Source organism: Mesocricetus auratus, unplaced genomic scaffold (genome assembly GCF_017639785.1).
Source record: "Mesocricetus auratus isolate SY011 unplaced genomic scaffold, BCM_Maur_2.0 Super-Scaffold_100008, whole genome shotgun sequence".
In the NCBI taxonomy this organism is placed as follows: domain Eukaryota; kingdom Metazoa; phylum Chordata; class Mammalia; order Rodentia; family Cricetidae; genus Mesocricetus; species Mesocricetus auratus.
Window position 1 is genome coordinate 79,978,694 of NW_024429192.1, and position 21,192 is coordinate 79,999,885.

Consider the following 21,192-nt stretch of genomic DNA (forward strand, 5'->3'; position numbering starts at 1 on the left):
TTTTAAAAACGGAGTTTTACTCTTGCAACTCATGTGGTAGAGCCAGGCCCATGCTTGTAGTCCCACCAGAGGGGAGGCAGAGAAAGTTGTGATTCCCTGGGGTTTGCTGCCCAGCCAGCCGAGCCTGCTTTCTTTGTGAGTCCCAGACCAGTGAGAGATTCTATCTTAAAAATAAAGGTGGACAGTACATGAGAAAGGACATCTGAGGTTGACATCTGCTCTACACACACACATGCACGCACACACACACACACATGCACGCACCCACGTGTGCATGCACATATGTGAGCACACAACAAAACAACAAAACAGAAACTCTGTGGAAGTTTCCAGTCAAGACACTGATTTAAAAAAAGTATTAATCCAAGTAAGTTTCTTATTGGGTTTCTGTTTTGATATGAAGAAGAAAACCTTCTGGCTTCTCCATCTATCCCCTATCCCAGCACCTTTCCATAGTGTGATGCAGTAGTAGGTAAACGAGCTACCACCGCACCTATCAGCACACAGATTTATTATTCTTACTTTCAAGATAGGCAGCAGGTGCTGCTGCTGCTGTTGCTAGTTGTGTTCCTAATTCTAGGTCTCCCTCTTTAATAAATGATAAAACTTGTTCGTGCAAATGTTGTAGCATTAATATTCCGGGGGGGAAATGATGCATAAATCAGTGTGACTTTCGGCTTCATACCCATTATCAGCTCCCTATTAATCAACTACATATGAAGTAATTTGTACAAAAAAGATATAGGCTTTCACCAAACAGACTGTCCTATATGTTTCCTTTACTTGTTTACTGTTTATCTCCAGCACTAGAAGACAAGTTCACGAAGGTGTGAATTTTTATTCTAATCTGTTTTTAAGTTTACATCTGTATTCCCGTCCCATAGGAGTCCTAGTGGGTCTTTAATAAATATTTGTTGAGTGAAAGAATAAATAATCAAATCAATATTTCAGCTTCTCTGGAATTCTGAGGTAATTGAAAATAGGAACACCTGTTTTTCTTTAAATGGAACAACTTCTCTGGCTTAATAGTTATTGACATAAAAGACTGTAGTCTGATTTATGTGTGCTATTTAGAAAGCCAGAAGCAAATGTGTTCTGGATAAGGTTCAAGATCCAGCATTCCAAGAGAAGACACAGTTTTATTCAATGGAATCCTGCTCTAATAGACACGAGCAGGTAGATCTTCTTCCATGTTAGTCAAATGCTTTGTGAACATTAACTGACTTAATCCCAGGATAAAGTGCAGCTCCCCGAGTGTGTTCCTGTTACCTGCATGGATCAGAGACCCCAGTACAAACCAGCACCAGGGACAGGTGGTTAGTAACAGAAATGGAGATAGTATGTTAACACAGAGAAGGGCCGGGCGGTGGTGGCGCACACCTTTAATCCCAGCACTTGGGAGGCAGAGGCAGGTGGATCTCTGTGAGTTCAAGGCTAGGCTGGACCGACAGCCTCCAAAATAATACAGAGAAACCCTGTCTCGTAAAACAAAAAAACAAAACAAAGAAAAAAAAAAAAAAACAGAGGATGCTCCTAAGGATGGTTGTGGGCTAGGAAAGGCATGAGCTCAGAAGCACTGCCTTCTGGCGCTTATATATGGCAGGCTTTTTTTTTAATGCCCTGTTTATTGATGTAGCCTGTATTGGAGGGGGTTCCTAGTCTTCTCTGCCTCTCTCCATGTCCCTTTTCTCCTGCCAATGTCCAAGGGAGGACTGGTGAACCTGAGAACCTTTGCCAGGGAAACTTAAGGAAGCTAAACGTCTTCCCTGGTAATACACAGAGACCTTGTTGCTTTCTTCCCTGCATGGAGACTTCGTCAATGAGACAAAAATAATCATGAGAAAATGTCTGGCAGTTGAACAGGTAGCTGAAGACATCCAGCAGAGCCAGATTCCAGTTGGCATATGTTTCTTCCTTTTCAAGCATGATTTTTAAAAAATCTCTCTCTTAAGGGTATCCTTGATGGAGTAGTAAAAATCATTAATTGCATTAGATTTTGACTCTGATAGACGTCTTTTTAATATCCTTTGTTCAATTGTGAATTACATATAAAGTCCTTCTGCTGCATGCAAATATATGATGGTGGCTTTGAGGCAGAGTCCTTGTGAGTTATCTGAGCTGGCAGCCAATCTAGCTTGCTCTTTTCTTGGCACTCCATTTTCACTTGAAGTTGCACCTGACAGACAGATCGTGTTAATTCAGACTTCTGTGTTTGACGCTTTTTTTTTAAAAGCCCATTTCATTGGGAATAGGGAGGCCTCTGACAGTACTGGTGGCTCATGATAAAAACTGAGCTCATAAGTAAAAACAATGAGAGTTTCTGAAGTCTTGCCTGTGCCATGATGAACCTGACATTTCCCATTATTTAAAGACTTGATAAGGTGGGAGCTGATTTAACATGTGATATTTCTTACACTGTCTAATGACATGTGTTAACATTTAGAAGACTGAAAAACACAGCAAACCAACAATGTTAACAGTGTAGGAAATTAGATGACAAGATGGACAAAAGGATTCTAATGTAATGGAGTCTAGACACTCTCTTGGTGGAGGTTCATTGTACAGGTGTCCAGAAACTGTCCCATGTTCATTGGGTTTCAGTATCAACATGTGTGCCCTTTCCCAACTACAGATCTTCAGTCTGCATTGTACTCACATCTCTCAAATGCAGCAATGTGTTATAAAGCCTAACTTCAAAGGATATGTGAGTATCCAATGCCTCTTATTGAGATGTCCTAAAAATACCTGAGTGGATGCTGCCTTTCACATTCTTTGTCTGGGAGTAAGATATTTTCCATAAACATACCTATAGTGTTACCTTTTAACAAGAGCAATGCCACTTTTTTTAATGAATGGATAAGTGCCCTGAATGTTCTCTCATATTCTCAAATAATAAATATGCAAGTAAATAATTCACTCAAGTGAGACTTTAAGGTCACTCCATGATTTTTCTATGGAAATCACAATGGGATCTAGAAGCCACAAGTTTCATTGCCCTTCACTATGTGGTTTTTGTATTTTGTGGACTGGAGAGCATTATTCTGTGTAGGAGAATCAGTGGATCACTCAGGAGTCCGGAGCTAGGGAATAGAAGAGCTGAGCTCGAATTCAGCATTGCCAAACCTTGACTGTCAGCAGACGTGATGTGGGAACACTTCTTGCCCTCTTGCTTAAGTCTTTGCTCTTTCTGTAGATCTAAAATGCTGGGAAGTTTCTTTCCTTTGTCTCTATCCTGGTCTGAGGAAATCTCTACCAGTTAGCTACCTTTTGAGCCCCAGAGTTCATGTCATTAGATACACATCATTCACTCACTGGCCAACGTCTAAGCGGAGAAGGTAAATCATAGCTGTTTTGTTTTTTTGGATCTTTTGGCTTTATATTTAATCAGAGTTAGACCTTTAGTGTTATGTGAAAGACTCATTGAAAGAAATGTGATATAATATTTAAGACGAATGCTGGACATTTGTGATAACTTTCTTCTTGCTTATTATTTGTTTTTTGGTTGTGCTTTCTCACTACAAACTGTAGAAATGACAATTTAGCATACTTCTACTTTGAGATATAAAATACTGCAAAGCTGGAAGCTTATTTCAGTTCAGAGGAATGGGGAATTGCTTCTGCCCCACTGTCTGTTCTTGTTATTAATTTATATGCTGAAATAGATTAGCACAGTGCAGCATGAACACGGTACATAAATACCCCGTTTATGTTCCCCCCATCAGCTTCAGCTGTGGATTAATCTTACCGAAAGCTTGAGTGGTTTCTTAGGGGGAAATATTGGAAGGGTTAGGTTCACCCCATGAGTTCCCTAAATATGCCATTAATTCACATTGATTTCAAAGAACGCAGATAATCAGCTTGACTTCCCCACCAGCTGGATGCCTCGGCAAGCTATTTGTAGTTCTGTGTGCTGGAAATCGCAGGGTGCCTCCTATGTTCCCCATTTTCACATTCAGATCCAAGTATCCAGAGATGCTGTGGTCCAACCACAAGGAAACCCCACAATTTGTTAAGCAAACTTCTGAGCACCAAGCTTCATGGAGACTTAATAGAAAGAACTAGGGACAGTCAGCTCGAGGTTTTGTGTGTGTGCAGGTCTATGTGCATGCACATGTGTGCATATGTGGAGGTTGGAGCACAGCCTCAGCTACCCTTCTTCAGGAGGCACCCACCTTGTGTTTTGAGACAGGGTCCCTCATTATCCTGGAGCTCACAGTTGCTCTCGACTGGCTGAACAGCAAGCCCCGATGTTGGAGTAAAATTAGCATACATGGGATAGGGATGACGAAGGTTAATTTTGTTGGGGAGAAATCACTTACATCGCTCCCAGCATCCAATCTCAGCTCTCCTCTGAGACCTGACCAGCACCCCAAGAGAGAGCAAGCCTGTCTTCCCCTCAGGCCTAAATCCCACATGACCTACACACCTGTGACCATGCCCAAACAGGTGTGGTCAGTGCGACAGGTACCCAGTAAGATCTCTCCCTGCACCCCGAAGATTCCCACCTCCAACTTATTGGTGCAGGAATACATGTGTGTAACGTCATGCCAGGCTCTTCTTCATGGGTTCTGGGCATCCACACAGGAATCCTCATATTTGCCCCGTAGTCAACTTACTGACTATGCTACTGCCCAAACCTAAACTTCCTTTTGAGAAAAGTAGGTGTCTCAGCCTCCTTGTTTTAGCTGGTCCTGGTTTCTGTTGGGGGTTGTTTTATGTAAGAAGAACCAATAATATTACTGTCAATAAAGCAAGTTGACTTTCCTGTAGTGTCTCCTTCGCCAAGATTCAGAAGCACCTCATCGTTAGTGCAGTGTCTGAGCATGCCAGCTCTGGAGCCAGACTGGCTGGGGCTACATCCTCACTCCGTCTTTACCAGCTGTGGGAAGTTACCTTTTTATATGGCTTTTCGGATGTGGGACTTCATATGGAATTCAGGTCCTTGTGCTGTCTCCTGAGGAGCTTTCCCCTCAGCCTGCAATACAACTCTGACCTTCAGCATGTCCCTTCTGATTATGTTCCCTCTGAAAGTAGAGGAGGGGTAGAGTAATGGGGACAAGGACAGATTGTCTAGTCTGCCTGCTATTTGGTCTTACACTGTGCTCTGAATCCTTGGTGCCCGAGTCCCAGACCATAGCCCAAACCAAACTTGGCAATCACTGCCATCTCTACTAGGCTACTCCTTGTGCTCTAGGATGTCCTCTGGGTCTCTCCAGAGGTGCCATGAGGTCCCTATAAGACTTTATATATCACAGATGGACCAGACACAGCAACCAGCAAGTCAGCTCTGAGGTCTGTTTCTTAGTTGGAATCTAGAAGCCCTTGTAAAAATTCTTATGTGTTGGGAGCTGAGGAGATAGATGAGTCAGGTAAGCCATCGCCATGTAAGCAAGAAGGCCTGTGCTTGGATACCCAGGACCCACATAGAAGGTCAGGTGCAGGGTCATGTCCCTGTAATCCCAGCACTGAGTGGGCAGAAAGATGTGAGGATCCTTGGAGCTAATGCTGGCCAGTCAGACAAGTAGAATCTGATCTCCTGGTCCACTGTGAGACACTGCCCCAAAAGTTAAGATGGAAAACAATTGAGAAATACTCCCAGTGTAGACCTCTACCCTGTACATGAACACACACACACACACACACACACACACACACACACACACACACACACACACGCTGGGGTTGGGGCAGCCTAACCTAACACTCTAGACACAAAATTCTTTATCACTAAGGATGATACAGAGAAAAGTTCTTTAAAAAGCCTTCAAGAGCTGTTGAAAGCCTCTGTATAGCTAAGTAAGTAGCTAGAAATGCCAAAAACCCATCATCAGGGAGTCTGCTGAGCCACAGTCCTCTGAGACTGAGCCTGCTGGTTCCCCCGGAGTCTGTACCCATCTAGGTCCTGGCCTTCCTGGGATGTTAAGACCTTGGCATGGGAGAGAACCTCAGCAGTGTTCCCTGCTGAGCTCAGCACCAACTTTATACCCCAGCTGTCTCTCTTGGGATGCTCTTGGCTTGTTTGCAAGCCTTATTTCTGGACTGTGAGCTCATTGGCTTGGAGCCAGCTACATCCCCAGCTCCTAGCAGCCAGGAGACTCAGTCAAACTTGGGAATGAGAGTGTTTGTAACCTTGTAACTGGAACAATAGCGAGCATTCAGGGCTTTGGTCTCTGTTTCTGTGCAGAGCAGGGATGGCCTATGGGGCCTTTTCATGGTGACTAGAAACGCAACAGGTGCTGACAGAGGGGTGCACAGTGAGCTAGCCATTGAAAATGCTTGTCAGACAGCAACTTGAAAAGTATACCCTATTCTTCTGCTTTGTACTCATCAGAATACACTGCTTTAGAGTTTTATTTGGTGCCTTTGCTTGTCTTTTGAGACACAATCTTGCCATATAGTCCTAGTTAGTCTTAGTGATGGGTTGCAGATGTATGACACCATGCCCAGCTTTGATGGTTTCCTTCCTTCCTTCCTCCCTCTCTCCTTCCCTCCCTCTTTCTTTTTTTCTCTCTTTCTTTCTTTTTATTTTTTTGGTTTTGGGGGATAGGGTTTCTACGTGTATCTCTGGCTGTCCTGGAACTCATACTGTAGAAGAGACAGGCCTCAAATTCATAGACATCCACCTGACTCTGTCTCCATGAGTACTGGAATTAAAGGTGTGTGCCACTGTCTGACTGGATGGTTTCTTTTGATGATGTTTGTGTTTGTGTGTTCATAGTAGCTACCTTTATCTGCCTCAGAACTTCTGATTCTCACTTTTTTTCAAGTGGGAGTGGGAATTAATAAACTGACATAGGCAGAATGTATGATCTTCCAGCTCTGTCTATTCCCCCCAAAATATTTATAAGTATTTATGATTATCTAAGATGTGGAGCCTGGATATTATGTAGGACCAGTTCTATTTCTGCAGTTTCTTTGTTTTGTTTACTATTTAGGTTAATTATATGTATATAATACATCTGTTCCTGCTCACCCCATTACCTCTCTTGTCCCACTCAGCTGCCACATCTTTATGGTGTGATAATTACCTAGTTTGATCATTGTACAACGTGGATTCTTCTCTTCTCTTACCTTTCTGGGCTACCTCCACCCACAAAAGCATGTACATGATGATCACAGAAAGTGCATTTGAGTTTCCTCGTCCTCAGGCATATGGACTATGTTCCTCAAACATCAGGGTCCACTTACAGCAATCACACTGTGTCCTTGCATATCTGTGGATTTAACCAGAGTACAAAATGACTTAGTAATGCTTTTAGATTTTACCTCAGGAGCATGTTTTAAATGCATAATTGTTTTCTTTAAAAATATGAATATTACTATTGTGAGGAAAGCATGTTATTTGGTGGGATTAAACTCTTGGCCTCCCTGCGTGGGTAACACACTGCATAGTAGAACTGGGAATGGCTGCTTTGACCAGAACAGAATATTCTGCCCACGTTCTCCAGCCCACTTCATAGGTGAACCGTTATGCCTCACACTTTTGTTTCTTCCTGGAGTTTGAAAAAAAAAGCGAAATTTTCTGTGAGTGGCAAATTCATTAGCTTGGGGCATGAAAATGTTGAGACTTGATATAAAGGAACTTTTAAAGGAAGATTAGCGGTTTAGATGGAATGGTTGGTTGCCCTGGGGAATTTGCCGTGGCAGAGTGGAGTTTACTAATGAAAGGTCCTGCTCAGTATGATTGCCCATTCATGCCATGATCAGGGTCCTTCCTACTGGACCCCCACTGATTGATGGAGCTGATTTCAGGGGCTTCATAAACTTCATCCCACTGTACCAGAACATGTGGGGTTTGTCTGCCTGTGACTTCCTTTGTTTGTGGTATGGTTGCTTTCTTTGCTAAGTGGAAGTTGACTGTCACTCTTCATTAATTATCTCTTTAAAACGGAAAAGTGGAGCCAGGGAATGGCTTAGTGTGTAACGTGCTTGCCATACAAGCATAAGGACTGGAACACATCCACAGCATCTGTGTAAAAGCTGGGGATGATGGTGCATTTGTAACTCCATTGCTGAAGAAAGTGAAGACAGGAGAGTTCCTGGAGTTCCCTGGTCAGCCAGTCTAGCCTAAACAGCAACATTCTCCTCCCCCCACCCCAATAAGATGGAGGGTTCATGAAATAGCTCAGCTGGTAAAAAGCACATGGTGTGCAAGCCTGATGACCTGTGTTTGCTCCCCAGGCACCACATAAAACTGCAAAGAGAGAACTGACTCCCCAAAGTTGTTCTCTTAACTGCTATGACACATGCACACCCACACACCATCTACATACACAGTGATGATAGCTAAAAGCAAATAATAAGGAAGGTCCAGTCTTAGCTGGATTCTCAGCAGCAGTTACGTGACTAGCTGGACGCTTGATGTTACTAGTTCCCAGGGGTTGCTTCCTATCCGTTCTGCCCTTAGAGGTTTCTGATAGCTTCTACATTTTCTGTAGTGGAGTACATAATTAAAACACCCAGGAAGATGCCCTGTCTGTGTGCACAAGACAAGGCTCAGCCTTGGCTTCTTGTACCTGTCTCCTCGCCATGGCAACTGCTTCTGCTCTGTCATATGGTCACAGTCCCTTTCCAGATGAGAAGATTATCTTTTCGTTGGACAGGTAAAGTTAAATCCATTTACATTTATCTAAAAATCTTAAAAGTCCATTTGGGGAAGTGACTTGGACGTCATAAAATTATGATGTTGATTTGAGAGAACATTAAGTCTGGTCCTTTCTTTTGAATGGACCTTAAATCTGTGTTATCCAGACAAATGAGACTCTCTGTTTCATAAATGATTTACGCTCTATTTAAAAGTATGTGAAAACGGAAATTTCATGGTTTTCCATGGTTATTCATCCTAGAGACGGGAACTTAGTGAGCTTATTGTCAGAATACAGAAGTACTCATCTACTCAGAATATTTTCTTGGGGGAGAGGCAGGGTATAGTGGTTGTATTTGGGATGTTTCCATCCTCCTAAAGAGCAGTGAATGGCTTTTCCCCAGGTCAGAGTCTCATGAATACCTCTTAGGTAATTAACTCGTTTTCTTTTCCTGGTATATCTTCTCAGGCATTTTTCTTCCCATGTAAACTACAAAAAGGTCATGTGTTTTTGTGGGGATCTGTGCACCCACCCCTGCATAGAGATCCAGGTATTCTCTTAGCTTCTCCTGAGGAGATGAACAAATGTCTGTTCACCATAGATAGAGCACCACTGATACATCAAACTTCTTTTTTTCCACAGTGAATTGATGGGCTTTCAGAGCATGGAAGACCTCAAAACAACCATATCCCCACAATACCCCACCTCGTCATAGAGGATAACCTCATGGCAGCTGCATCTGGGTGTTAACATGCTCCATTTTAACATTCTCCAGCATCTCCTAAGATCACTTGCATGCGAGGGGAGCAGGAGGGAAGGATAGAGACAATTCCAGATGAGATTCTTAACACTCCTCTACCTTCTACTTGTGACCATCAGTAGCTCAATTAGTATTACCATAGACCCAACTACCTAGGTCCTTTCAAATTAGTTGCTGTGGCTACAAGGCCACAGGGTTCTAAGACAGTGTTGAGGTAAACAAGTCATATATACTCTTTTTCTCTCCAAACTGTCCATGCTGTCTTTAAATTTCAAGTTCAACTGTGTGCTTTTCTGTGGGAAAGATAACTGGTCTTTGAGGGGTAAGTAATTCTACATGCTGGTTATGCTAAAACACCTATAGTGATAATTTTAATTTAGACGCTTAAAACTCCAGGACCTTAACAATGTGTGCTTGTCCTTTCTTCTTGTAATGAATGGCCAGCCTCTGGGCTAACAACCATTCTATGGCCATTTAGATCACAAGATATTTGCTTGCCTAGTATATAAAGCTATTCCTTAAGAAGGATTTTCCTACTTGATCGCAGTACCCAGCATAGCAATTTGTTCATAGTAGAGGTGTGTGTAGTTACCTGTGAATTCTATGACGAATCAAGCTGTGGTGTCATTTAAATTCCAAGCCATTGTATAATATGTTAAATTGATGATGCTCTGTCAGGTGTAGTCACAAATTCACATTCTTGAACTTGTATATTAAAGCTTTATTCTTTCAAAAAGTTGTATTTTTTATGAGGCATGCGTGTAGGACACTGGAACCCTATGAATTGGCATTTCTTTTTCTATTGTTAAAAAGAGAGCAAATGGCAGGCCATTAATAAAGCCTGCGGCTCGGTGAACCCCAAGGCATCAGAGTTATATCTATTGCAATTCGGCTTTATTGCACTGTTTGGGTCATAGAAGTGGATAATTTGGGCTGAAGTACATAGCAGAAAGGGAAATTGGACACACAGCTGACAATCAGAACCAGAGGATGCACTCAAAAAGCAGCTCGGAGCAAAAGCAGGTGGACCTCTCCCAACAGGGCCTGGATTAGTGACTCCTCCTGACATTTGAGTGACATATTTCATTACAGCACCTTACAGTTGGCTGTTTATATTCCTGCATGAGATCTAGATCAGCTCTAAGAAGGGAAAGTGACAATGCCTTACTCAGTCTTCATATTCTCAATGCTGCTGCATGCTTTATCCCATGGGATCAATGCACATTTGTTTGTTTATTGTAGTGCCAAGGATTGAGGTTGGGACTGGTCCTTGTGAGGAAAGCACCCTACCACTGAGCCACACCCCAGCTCCTCACTGGGGGATTCTAGGCAGGTGCTCTACTCCTGAACCATATCCCCAGCCCCTCACTAGGGGATTCTAGGAAGGTGCTCAATCCCAGAGCCATACCCCCAGCCCTTCATTTGGGAATTCTAGACAGGTGCTCTACCAATGAGCCACACCCTAGTCCCTTACTTTAAGATTCTATGCAGGTGTTCCACTAATGAACCATGCCCCCAGTCCCTCACTGGAAGATTCTAGGCAGATGTTCTACCACTGAACTATACCCCAGCTCCTCACTGGGGTGATTTTAGGCAAATGTTCTACTAATCATCCATACCCTACCCCATCACTATAGGATTTGCCCCTCACTGGGGAATTTTAGGCAAGCGCTCTTCTACTGAGCCATGCCCCCAGTTATAGTCTACAGACAGACTATTTCTGTGCTAAAAACACCATGAACAAAAGCAACCACAAGAAGAAATGGTTTATTTTATTTGGTTTACTGACTCTGATCCATAGTCCATCTTCAGAGGAAGGCAGGGCAGTAACTCAAGGCATAAACCCTAGGTAGTAGTGGCACTTCATTGGTCCCAGCACACAGTAGGTGAAGACACAGAGTCTTTATGGAAATCAGGGTGTTAGACTAGTAGAGCCACTGAACTCTGGGTTCACAGAAGAGACAGTGTCAGTGAATAAGGTGGCTAGCCACTAAAGAAGACATCTGACAAACATCTAACTGATACACCTTCACACATGTATGACCTCACATATTGGAACACAAGTGCATATGCATGTGTGAATGTAGTCCCATACACACAAAAGTAACAAAATAAATAAAAACAGTGAAATCGGTGTCTTACATGAGCAGGAATGTCCTGGTGTATCCATATAATAGGCTGGTATTAATTCTAAAGAGGAAAGACTTGTATGAGCATGCCTGATAATTTCATGGACCCGTTGGCATTCTGAAGTATCTCCTAGGTTGCTGCTTTTTCCTACTGTATCAGGGATTATTTGCTACTTAATTGGGCTGTATAGACTTCAACTCTACTGTTGGACATTAGAAATGTTCATGGAATTTATTATTATTTATGTTGATTTATCGATTGAATTGGGTTATTTTATTTTGGATTCATTAAGCTTTCTCCATTCTTACTGTTAATTTTTAATATCTCAGATGATGTTGCACCATATTTTAAAACGGAGCCGGGCCTGCCACAGATCCACCTGGAAGGGAACCGCCTTGTCCTTACCTGCCTGGCTGAAGGGAGCTGGCCTTTGGAATTCAAGTGGATCCACAACGACAGTGAGCTCACCACCTACAGCAGCGAATATAAGTAATTGATGGCTTGAAATAAAATTGTGAGGTTATGTGTTGAAATCTTTGCCTTGTCATACATGATGACTAAAGATTGGCAGTGCCGAATCAAGTCCCAGGGCATTGAGGGTCAAAGGATAGTTTGTGTGTGATTACAACATGGCTTGCTATTCTGAAAGGTGTTTTTACTTAGGTGTCGATCATTTTACTTGTGACAGTAGGTCCATTTAGTTAAACAAACAGGGACAGTAATCCACACAGTACTTTAATGTGATAAATTTTCCATTTTGGTGGCAACCCCACCTACAAGTGTTGTTTGTATCTGACTAGTCCAGGCATTTTCTGTAGGTGTGTAAATCAGGAGATTTTAGAAGTCATGCTGTTAGAATCCTTTCTATCTTCCTTTTCCACTTTTGCTGGGAAAAGGACATTGGTGGTCGAGTGGGTATGAGCAGAGCCCCCTTACTCATCAAGAAACCCAGGGAATATGGAGAGCCTCCTGTGCACTGGCCACCTTTCCAGACACAGGGGTGTGAGGAACTTCATTGGCTCCAGAGCCTTGTGTCCGGTGGGTAGAGCTAGAGACCGAGCAGGCTTAAGCCCTAACTCTGCCTTTCAGCCTCAGGTCTTTGTATTTGAAAAAGAAAGTTAAAATTTCTTAAATTATTAAAGTTAATGTATGAGTGGAACTCATATACATTTTCATATGTACATGTCATTGTACATTGTTGTAACTGTCCTCTTTCCCCAATGCTCTCCTGTCTATCCAGTTCCCTTTGTGCCCACAGGGAGTTCTGTCTTGTGCTTTTATGGAATCTTCCTCCCCTCCAATGATTCCCTTCCTAGTTCCATGATCTATATGAAGGTATACCACACACACACACACACACACACACACACACACACACACACACACACAGGTTTAACCTTTAAACCTACATTTTTACATATGAGAGAAAATATGTACTTCTTTTTCTTAGCCTGGCTTATTTTGCTTAACTCAATGATTCTTCATTTCCATCCATTTTGTGCAAATATCAACATTTCATGTTTCTTTATGTTTGAAAACATTCCATTGAATATATGTGTCATGTTCATGTTATCCATTCATCTGTTGGCAAACATCTTGACTGGTTCAGTTGCATAGCTCTTGTGAGTAGTGCAGTGACAATCACGAATGTGTAGACATCTCTGAGGTGCATTGACTTAGCAGCTTTCCAGTACGACTAAGTGAGCAGTCTGCCTTGGGTCCTGCACTTGACCTAACTTTAGCTTTTTGAGAACCTTTGAGATTGATGTTTCCACAGTGTTGCATAATTTTACATTTCCCTGAGCAGCATCAGAAAGATTCCTCTTTCTCTACAGACTCACCAGAATTTGCTACTGGGTTGTGTTTCTTCTTTGCTCTTTCTTGGTGATGGCCGTTCTGACAGGGATGAGTTGGAATCTCGTTGAAGGTTTTATTTACATTTCCCAAAAGGCTCAGGATGATGAACACATTTTCAAACATTTATTGGTGATTTGTATTTCTTCTTTTGAGAACTGTCTAGTCAGTTCACTATCACACTTATTGATTGGGTGTTTTTAATGTTTAAAGTTTGTAGTATTTTATATACCTTAATATTAATCCCCTGTTTACTATGCGGTTGGCAAAGAGTTTTTACCTGTTCTGTAGGTTGCTTCTTCACGCTGGTGAGTGTTTCCTTTACTGGGTAGAAACATCTTAATTGCATATAATCCCTCACGCCAGCTCCTGAAATGATTTACTGTGCTATTGAGTTCTGTTTTGATAGTCCTTGCTGGTGCCTGTACCTCAAAGTGTTCTCTCTATAATTTCACTAGCAATTTCAGACTTTTGGTCTTGTATAAAAGTCTTTGATCCATTTTGAATTGATTTTTGTGTGTGTACTGAGTGAGAGATAGGGATCTACTTTCATTCTACAAGTTTTTCTAGCACGAGGCTGTTGTTTTTCTAATGTATGATTTTTTTCCATCTCTGTCAAAAAATAGGTGGCTGGGAGGATTTAAGCATGGCTTCTGTATTCTATCAATCTGTGTGTCTGTCTTATATAAGAGCCATTATGTCTTTGTCACTGTGGCTCTTCAGTATGATTTGAGGTCAGGTAGTGGGAACTTAAGTCATTTGTGATTCAGTATACATTTTAGAGTCTTTTCCCCCTCCCAGGTCAATGAAGAAATATTTGGAATTTCAATGGGTATTGTGCTGACTGCAACTGGCTTTTTGTTACATAGTCATCTTTACAATATTAGTTCTTCCCATCCATGAGGTCTTTCCAATGTCTAATGTCTTCAATTTCTCTCTTCAGTGTTTTAAATTGCAGTTGCAGAGATCTTTCACCTCCTCGCTTAGATTTATTGATAGATTTTTTAAAAATCTTATTATAAATAGTTTTTGTGTTTTTTGTTGGTGGTGGTTTTTGTTTGGTTTAGGGTTTTTTGTTTTGTTTTGTTTTTGCTGTGCCTGATTTCTTTCTTGGTAACTCTGGTATTGATGTACAAAAACACTACTGATTTTTGTATATCATTTTCATCCTGCTACTGTGCTGCAAGTGTATGTATTTCTGGGAGTTTTCTTATGATAGTCTTTCAGGTCTTTTCAGGTCTTAGGATGTAGAATAAAATCATCTGCAAGTAGGAATAATTCAGTTTTTTTGTTTTTATGAGACAGTTTTGGTTTGTTTTTTTTTTATTTCCTATTTGTGTCCATGTTTTGCTTTCCCTGGGCTCACTGCTTTAGCTAAGCTTGAAGCATTATACCAGATAAGTGGGGACAGTGAGCATCCTTGTCCCATCCCTGACTTTGGAAGAAATTCTTTGTTTTATCCCATTTAATATTAGCTGTAGGTTTGTCATATGTACCCTTTATTGTAGTGACATATTTTCCTTCCATTTCTCATTTCTTCAGGCTTTTTATCTCAAGCAGATGTTGAACTTTGTCAAATGCCTTTTCCACAGCTATGGTGATGATCATATACTTTGCCCTTAGGTCTGCTCATTCGCATACATTGGAGTGGAACCTACAAAGTAGTGGTGTGTGGTATTAATTAATGTGTTCTTGAATTTAGTATGCAAGAATTCTATTAATAACTTTTGCATCTGTGTTCATTTGGTGTGTGTGCATGTAGTGTGTGTGTGTGTGTGTGTGTGTGTGTGTGTGTGTGTGTGTAAGTATGTGTGTGGTTTGATTTTAGGGCAATGCTTCCTAGACATTTATCAGTTCCTTTTAGAATTTCCAGGGCTTTGAATTTGGGATATAAGTTTTCAAGTATTTCCTAATGATCCTCTCAGTTTCATTGGCATCTGGAGTAGCCTTCTCCATTTCTTCTGAAGTTTTAGTATTTGAGGTCTTCTGTTTTGTTAGTTTGGCTAGGGATTTGTTATCCTTGGTTGTGCTTTTGAAGAATCAGTACTGATTGGTTCCATGTATTAACCTTTTAGTTACCATCTCAGTTGTTTCTGCCATTCTTTGCTTTTGTGCTTGACTTACTCCTGATCTTTGAAGACCTTGAGGTACATCATTAGGTTATTTATTTGGTATTATCCTGCTTTTAAAATATGAGCACTCATCGCTAAAGGTTTCTTCTTAAAACTGCCTTAGTGGTGTCCGACAGTTCTGGTAAGCTGTACTTTCATTTTTAGATGATTGTTGGGTCTAATTTTCTTGCTGATTTTATCAGTGACCTTCTGGTCATTCAAGGGTTTATTGCTCAGTCTTCATCTATTTGTGTAGTTTCCATGGTTTCTCTTGCTGTACTGATTTCCGCCTTTATTTTATTATGATCTGACAAGATTAAAATTTTCAGTTGTTTTTGTATTTGTTAAATCTTAATTTGAGCTGGGAAGGCCCACAGAAGGTTTCATGACTGCTGAGAAGGATATATATTCTGTTTCTGTTAAACAGAGTATTCTGTATACTTCCATTAAGTCCTTTGACCTATGATACAGTTTAACTATGGGGTTTCTTTGCTGATCTTTGTTTGGATGACCTATCTAAAAATGAGAATAGTTTATTGAAACCACCAACTGCTATTGTATGAGGATATCTCTGACCTTTTCTGTCCATTAGTGTTTGTTTTATGAAATTGGGAGCTCTGTGGTTTGGTGCGAATATACTTACGGATTTGTATCTTCTTTATGAGTTGTTCCCTCTATTAATATGTAGTGGCCTTCTTTATGTGTATGCACATGTAAATGTGACTGGAAATGTAATTGTGTGTATGGTATATGTGTTTGCACACATGAATATAGGTATGTGTGCCTATGTGTATCATGTAGAGGTCACAGGGAGATATCAAGTCTCCTGCTTTATCACTCTCTACTGTATACCTTTAAAAGAGGGTTCCTCAGTAAACCTGTAGCTAGGCTGGCAGCCAGAAAACCTCAGCAAGCCTCCTGTGTCCATTTCCCCAAGAGTACTACAGCTGTAGGTAGATTTGTGCAGCTACACTTAGCTGTTTCATGGGTGCTTGGAATTCATACTTTGGTCTTCGTGTTTGCATAGCAAGCATTTCTCAGCACTGAACCTTCTCTCTAGCTTTGGTTTGTAGTCATCTTTATCAGATACTAGAATAGCCATGTCATCTTGCTTTTGTCTGCTGTGATTTTGATAGATGGCCTTTGTCCTTGATTTTTAGTATGTATGCATCTTACCAATAGTTGTGTTTCTTGGTAACAATTTAATCTAATTTAAATTTTTCACTCTAATTTTTATTCTTTGTGTATACATTTTTTTCATGTGTATCTGTATATTCTATGTATGCCTGGTACTGGTGGAAACCAGAAAAGGCATCAGACCCTGGAACTGGAGTTACAGACATTTGTGAGCCACCATGTGGGTATTGGCAATCCAACCTAAGAGCTCCCGAGGCTTGGTCTCTGTAGTCATCATTTCCTAAGGACTGTCATGCCGGATGCTCTGCTTCTGAGCATAATGAGGCTAGTGGTGCCAACATAATTCAAGAGGCCCAAATGTCATTAAAAATATGCTGCTTTCATGAATTAAGAGGGAGTCAGCTACATGGAGCATTAGCTCAACACATGGCCAGCTCACCCCCCCATCTACCTTAGACTGTAATATATGACCCACGACCCATGTTCAGCTTGCCTTGATTGTCTGTCTGTCTGAATATTTCTTGTTCTTGCCCTCCTGCCCTCACTCTGTGTGTGTGTGTGTTATCAAAGCTCCACTTCCACACATGTGGTTGTAAGCTTTCCTATAACCCTTGCTTTTTGGTCTTGGTAGCCAATTCAGAAGCTGGCTGCTTTGGTCTGCACACCAAGCCAAGGAAACAGCTGCCTGGTTCCACCTCACAAGCTCTTATCCCCACTGTGCATCTGACTCCTCTCTTCGTTATCAACCTGCACTTGTTTACTTGTTTCTGCCTTTTAACATGTCTGACTTTTAGCCTTGTCTAATATGGTCCTATCCCTAGTTATCTACTTTGTGGGGAACTGTTTATCACAGCCATCCAGAGCACACTGGATTCGAACAGTTCTAAATTGGAATCCCAGCTCCTAGTCCTGCATGATGTTGTTACCTTGGGCAGGTTAGCTGTGTGCCCTGCTGTAAAGGCCTGGAAGAGCTGGCTGTGTTAATTATTTTCTGAGTTGCTGGAATGAAATGCTCAACCAAGGCAGCTTAAGAAAGGAGGGTTTGGGCTCATAGCTTGAGGGCACAGCCCTTCTTAGAGGTAAAATCATGAGGTTCTCAATGAGGAAGCAGAGCAAACTGGGCTCTGGTGCTCAGCTCACCTCCCCCTTTGTATTCAGCCTGGGGCCTCAGCCCCTGGAATGGTGCTGTCCGCAGTCAGTATGGCTCTTCCCACCCTGAACCCAGCTAGACCCTCCTCACAGACATACTTAGATGTTTGTCTCCTGGATGATCTCAGGACCTGTCAAGTTGATAATCACTATGAACCATCACAGGACTGACCACACCTCAAGTGTTGTCAGCATTGAGAGACTGCTGTGTGAAACATCCTATTTTTTTTGACACACATTTAATCTTCTAGTGGTTACCAGCAATATTCCTCAGTGTTATTGTGTGATATGGGGCTTGGCTCTTTAGTGTAAAAGCAAAATAAATAAATAAATACCATACAAACAAACAACAAAAAAACCCAGACAGGGAATATAGAAATGAGAGGAGCTGTGTGTGCGTGGCCAGCTTGTACACAAATGCCTTGAGCTCTAGTAACTTCAGATTCTCATCTTGCTATCTAAGTGACATTGGAGAAGTTCATCATTTTGATCTAGTCTTCTCATCTGTTAAGTGATACAATAAACCTCATGCCAGTGGATGCTCATAAAAATCAAACGACATATTCTGTGTGCCCCAAGAAGGAAGCAGTAGGACCCCAAATATTGTTCTCTGTGGGGAGAGAAGATCAGGCTAGGAGGCCTTCACAGCTGGGCGCCTGCTGTGGCTACCTAGAAAGAAATTTCTTTTCCTGATCTTCAGTAGTTTTCCGAAATGGAGCTGCCCAAGGCCAGGCCTTTTGTTTAGGCACCATGTCTTTCTGTATCCTGCTCAGTGATCTCTTTCTCTCCTCACAGAAGAAAGATGCATGTCTCCCTTAAGAGTCTTTCTGCTGGTCCTCACCTAGGGGAAGGAAAAGGAATAAAGGAATAAATGACATTGCACCTGAGTGAGATGGACATTACATCATCATGGGCATCCTGTTTGAAACAATTGTATAGCAGCAAGTGTGTGTGTGTGTGTGTGTGTGTGTGTGATTTTATGTATGATAGTTCATGCATATGGACAACCTCAACTGCCTTCCCCAGACACTTACCCACTTTCCACCCTGTTTCTTTCTCCCCTTGTGCCCAGGTCTTTCACTGGCATCTAGAGTTCACCACCTAGGCAAGGCAGGATGATAGCAAATCCTAGAGGCATGCCTGTCTCCCCCTTCCCAGTGCTCAGTGCTCACAAGTGTGCACCATCACATCTGGATTTTTGGCATGAGTTTTGGGAATCAAGCTCAGTTTCTTGTACTTGCAAGCCAAGCACCATGCCCACCGAGACATTTCTCCAGCCCAAAATTTTACTCTTAAAGCCCACATGTACCTTATACAAGCAGCTTCTTAAACTTAGTGTTAACCTAAATACGTGAAAAGGTATATCATTTAGATTTTATTTTGTTCTTCATTGTTCTTCCTGGCAACAAAATTTACCTATTCACTTGAAATATGTGGTGGTAATCCACAAGAAGACAAAATAGTACTGTTTGTATTGAAGCAAGACCTAGGTAGGGACTCATTATATATGGACCATTAAGGCAGTTGTCTCACTCTCGCTTTGCTGGGAGCACAATGAGGAGACATGCGTTCTTCTGGAGCAGGAATGGCTTACGGTAGAAGTGATGAATTACATTCTGTTCACTGAGGTCTTCAGACTCTGAGATGAGTTATCAAGAATCCTTTGTATTTTGTCATCAATTTGTCCAGTTGTAAAATCTGCTTAAAAATAGCATATTTTTTCCAAATTACTCTTTTCATCTACTTCCTCCTCTGAACACCTTCAGCTATCATGTGTTAACCTTCATGAGACCTTTGTAAGTCTCAAATTGTAAAACAAGGATGAAAATGATTGCTGCCCTGCCTGAGAGTGAGCACCGATTTTTGCCTCCCTTGGTGTCAGGAAAATGCTAACAGTGTAAGGAGACAATAATGTAATTTCACCTTTTCTAGCATTGACTAAGAATAGTATTTTCTCTGCAGCTTGTATTACAGGATGCCTGTGGATCTTGGTGAATTTTAAATGTTCAGTTTCACATTGATACTTATGCCACCTTTTAGGCACAGGTGAGAACATAGTCATATCAATAGCAGTTGAGTAATTAAGCTAAGTTTGCACAGGTGTCTGAGGTGGATTTGCATACAATTTTTACAGGAAACATCTGTAAATTTCAGTCTACACTGAGGAAAACGCTGTGATATTTATATTCCCAGTGTGTGTCTGTATGCAAACCTATGTGTGAAGAGTTCCTTAATGCTAGTGCAGTATGCCTATTATAACAGTCGGAATAATTGGATAGTCTAAGAATTTCATCATTTTCTGAGGACACCCGTTTCTGTAGTTCAATTTTGTGGCAAAATAACAATAGAAACTTGATAGATGCTTTTTATTTTTTATTTCCAGTAAAAAATAGGAATGGCTAAGGGAAAAGCTATTTTCTCCTGTTTTATAAAAGGATGAGGAAATTTCACAGTATCAATAAAAATTATTAAATTCCTGGGGATAACTTTTATAAGAGATGAGTAAAACCCACACAAAGAAAAGTGCAATGAATGGTTCCGTGAGAAACTTAAGTGAGTCTTCTAGACAGGACAGCCAAGCGCTGTGAATGTCTCCCCCTTCCCAACTACTGTATGAATCTAACCTAGTCAATAGGTCTTTTACTAAAACTATTATCAGTACAACGTTTGCTGATAGTGCTGATGATCCCACTCAGGGTCTTTACAAGGGAAGACCTCTACCATCAAGCTATGTCCCTAATCCAAGATATCTTAATAAAAAATGCCAGTGATGTTAAGTTCATTGGAGAAGGTCAGAATGAGGACAGCCTTGGCATCAAACAGTGGCCAGTGTCAGACAGTGGCAAACACCAAACTAGCTTTGAGAAAGAGTCTGCACTCCTAGACCCCTTAGTAGCCTCATGCCTTACAAGCATGTTTGAGCTGCTTATTTCTCATCTCATTAGTCACATTTACATGGCATCATAGTCAAGTCACTCTGGCCAGGTAGTCACTGAGTACCTTACATGAAGAGGGAGCTCTCTAGTGATACCAAAACACCCACATTTTACCCCCACTAGGCTGTCTGTCATCATGGGGATTCTTCCTTCAGAATTTATAGCTAAGTTTCTCCCAGGCCTCTTTCCCATCAGCTAAGTCATTCACTGATGTTCAGGTATCTCTCTGTGTTCATTCCTAAGCCATTGTTTCCATAGACGTCTCTTTTTTTTTCTCTTCCTTTTTTTTTTTATTTAAGTCAGAAACAATGTTGTTTCACATGTCAAGCCCAGCTCCCTCTCCTTCCTCTCCCCATCCCTCCCCACCAGGTCCCCCAGTCCCCAACCCAATCTCCACTCCGATCCCCAGGGAGGATGAGGCCCTCCATGGTGGATCTCCAGAGTCTGTCATGTCATCCAGGGTATGGTCTAGGCCTCTTCAAGAGTCCAGGCTGAGAGAGCATCCCTCATTGTGGGATGGGCACTCAAAG

General features: G+C 41.6%; 1 protein-coding gene across 2 annotated transcripts in view; it reads left to right on the forward strand.

Moving 5' to 3' along the window:
* Sdk1 (sidekick cell adhesion molecule 1) overlaps positions 1-21,192 on the forward strand; it is an 880,893-nt gene that overhangs the window by 284,020 nt on the left and 575,681 nt on the right. For both annotated transcript variants that reach the window (XM_040751271.1, XM_040751272.1), the window contains exon 2: positions 11,805-11,964. In XM_040751271.1, the coding sequence (XP_040607205.1) occupies positions 11,805-11,964 (160 nt within the window). The remainder of the gene's footprint in view (positions 1-11,804; positions 11,965-21,192) is intronic.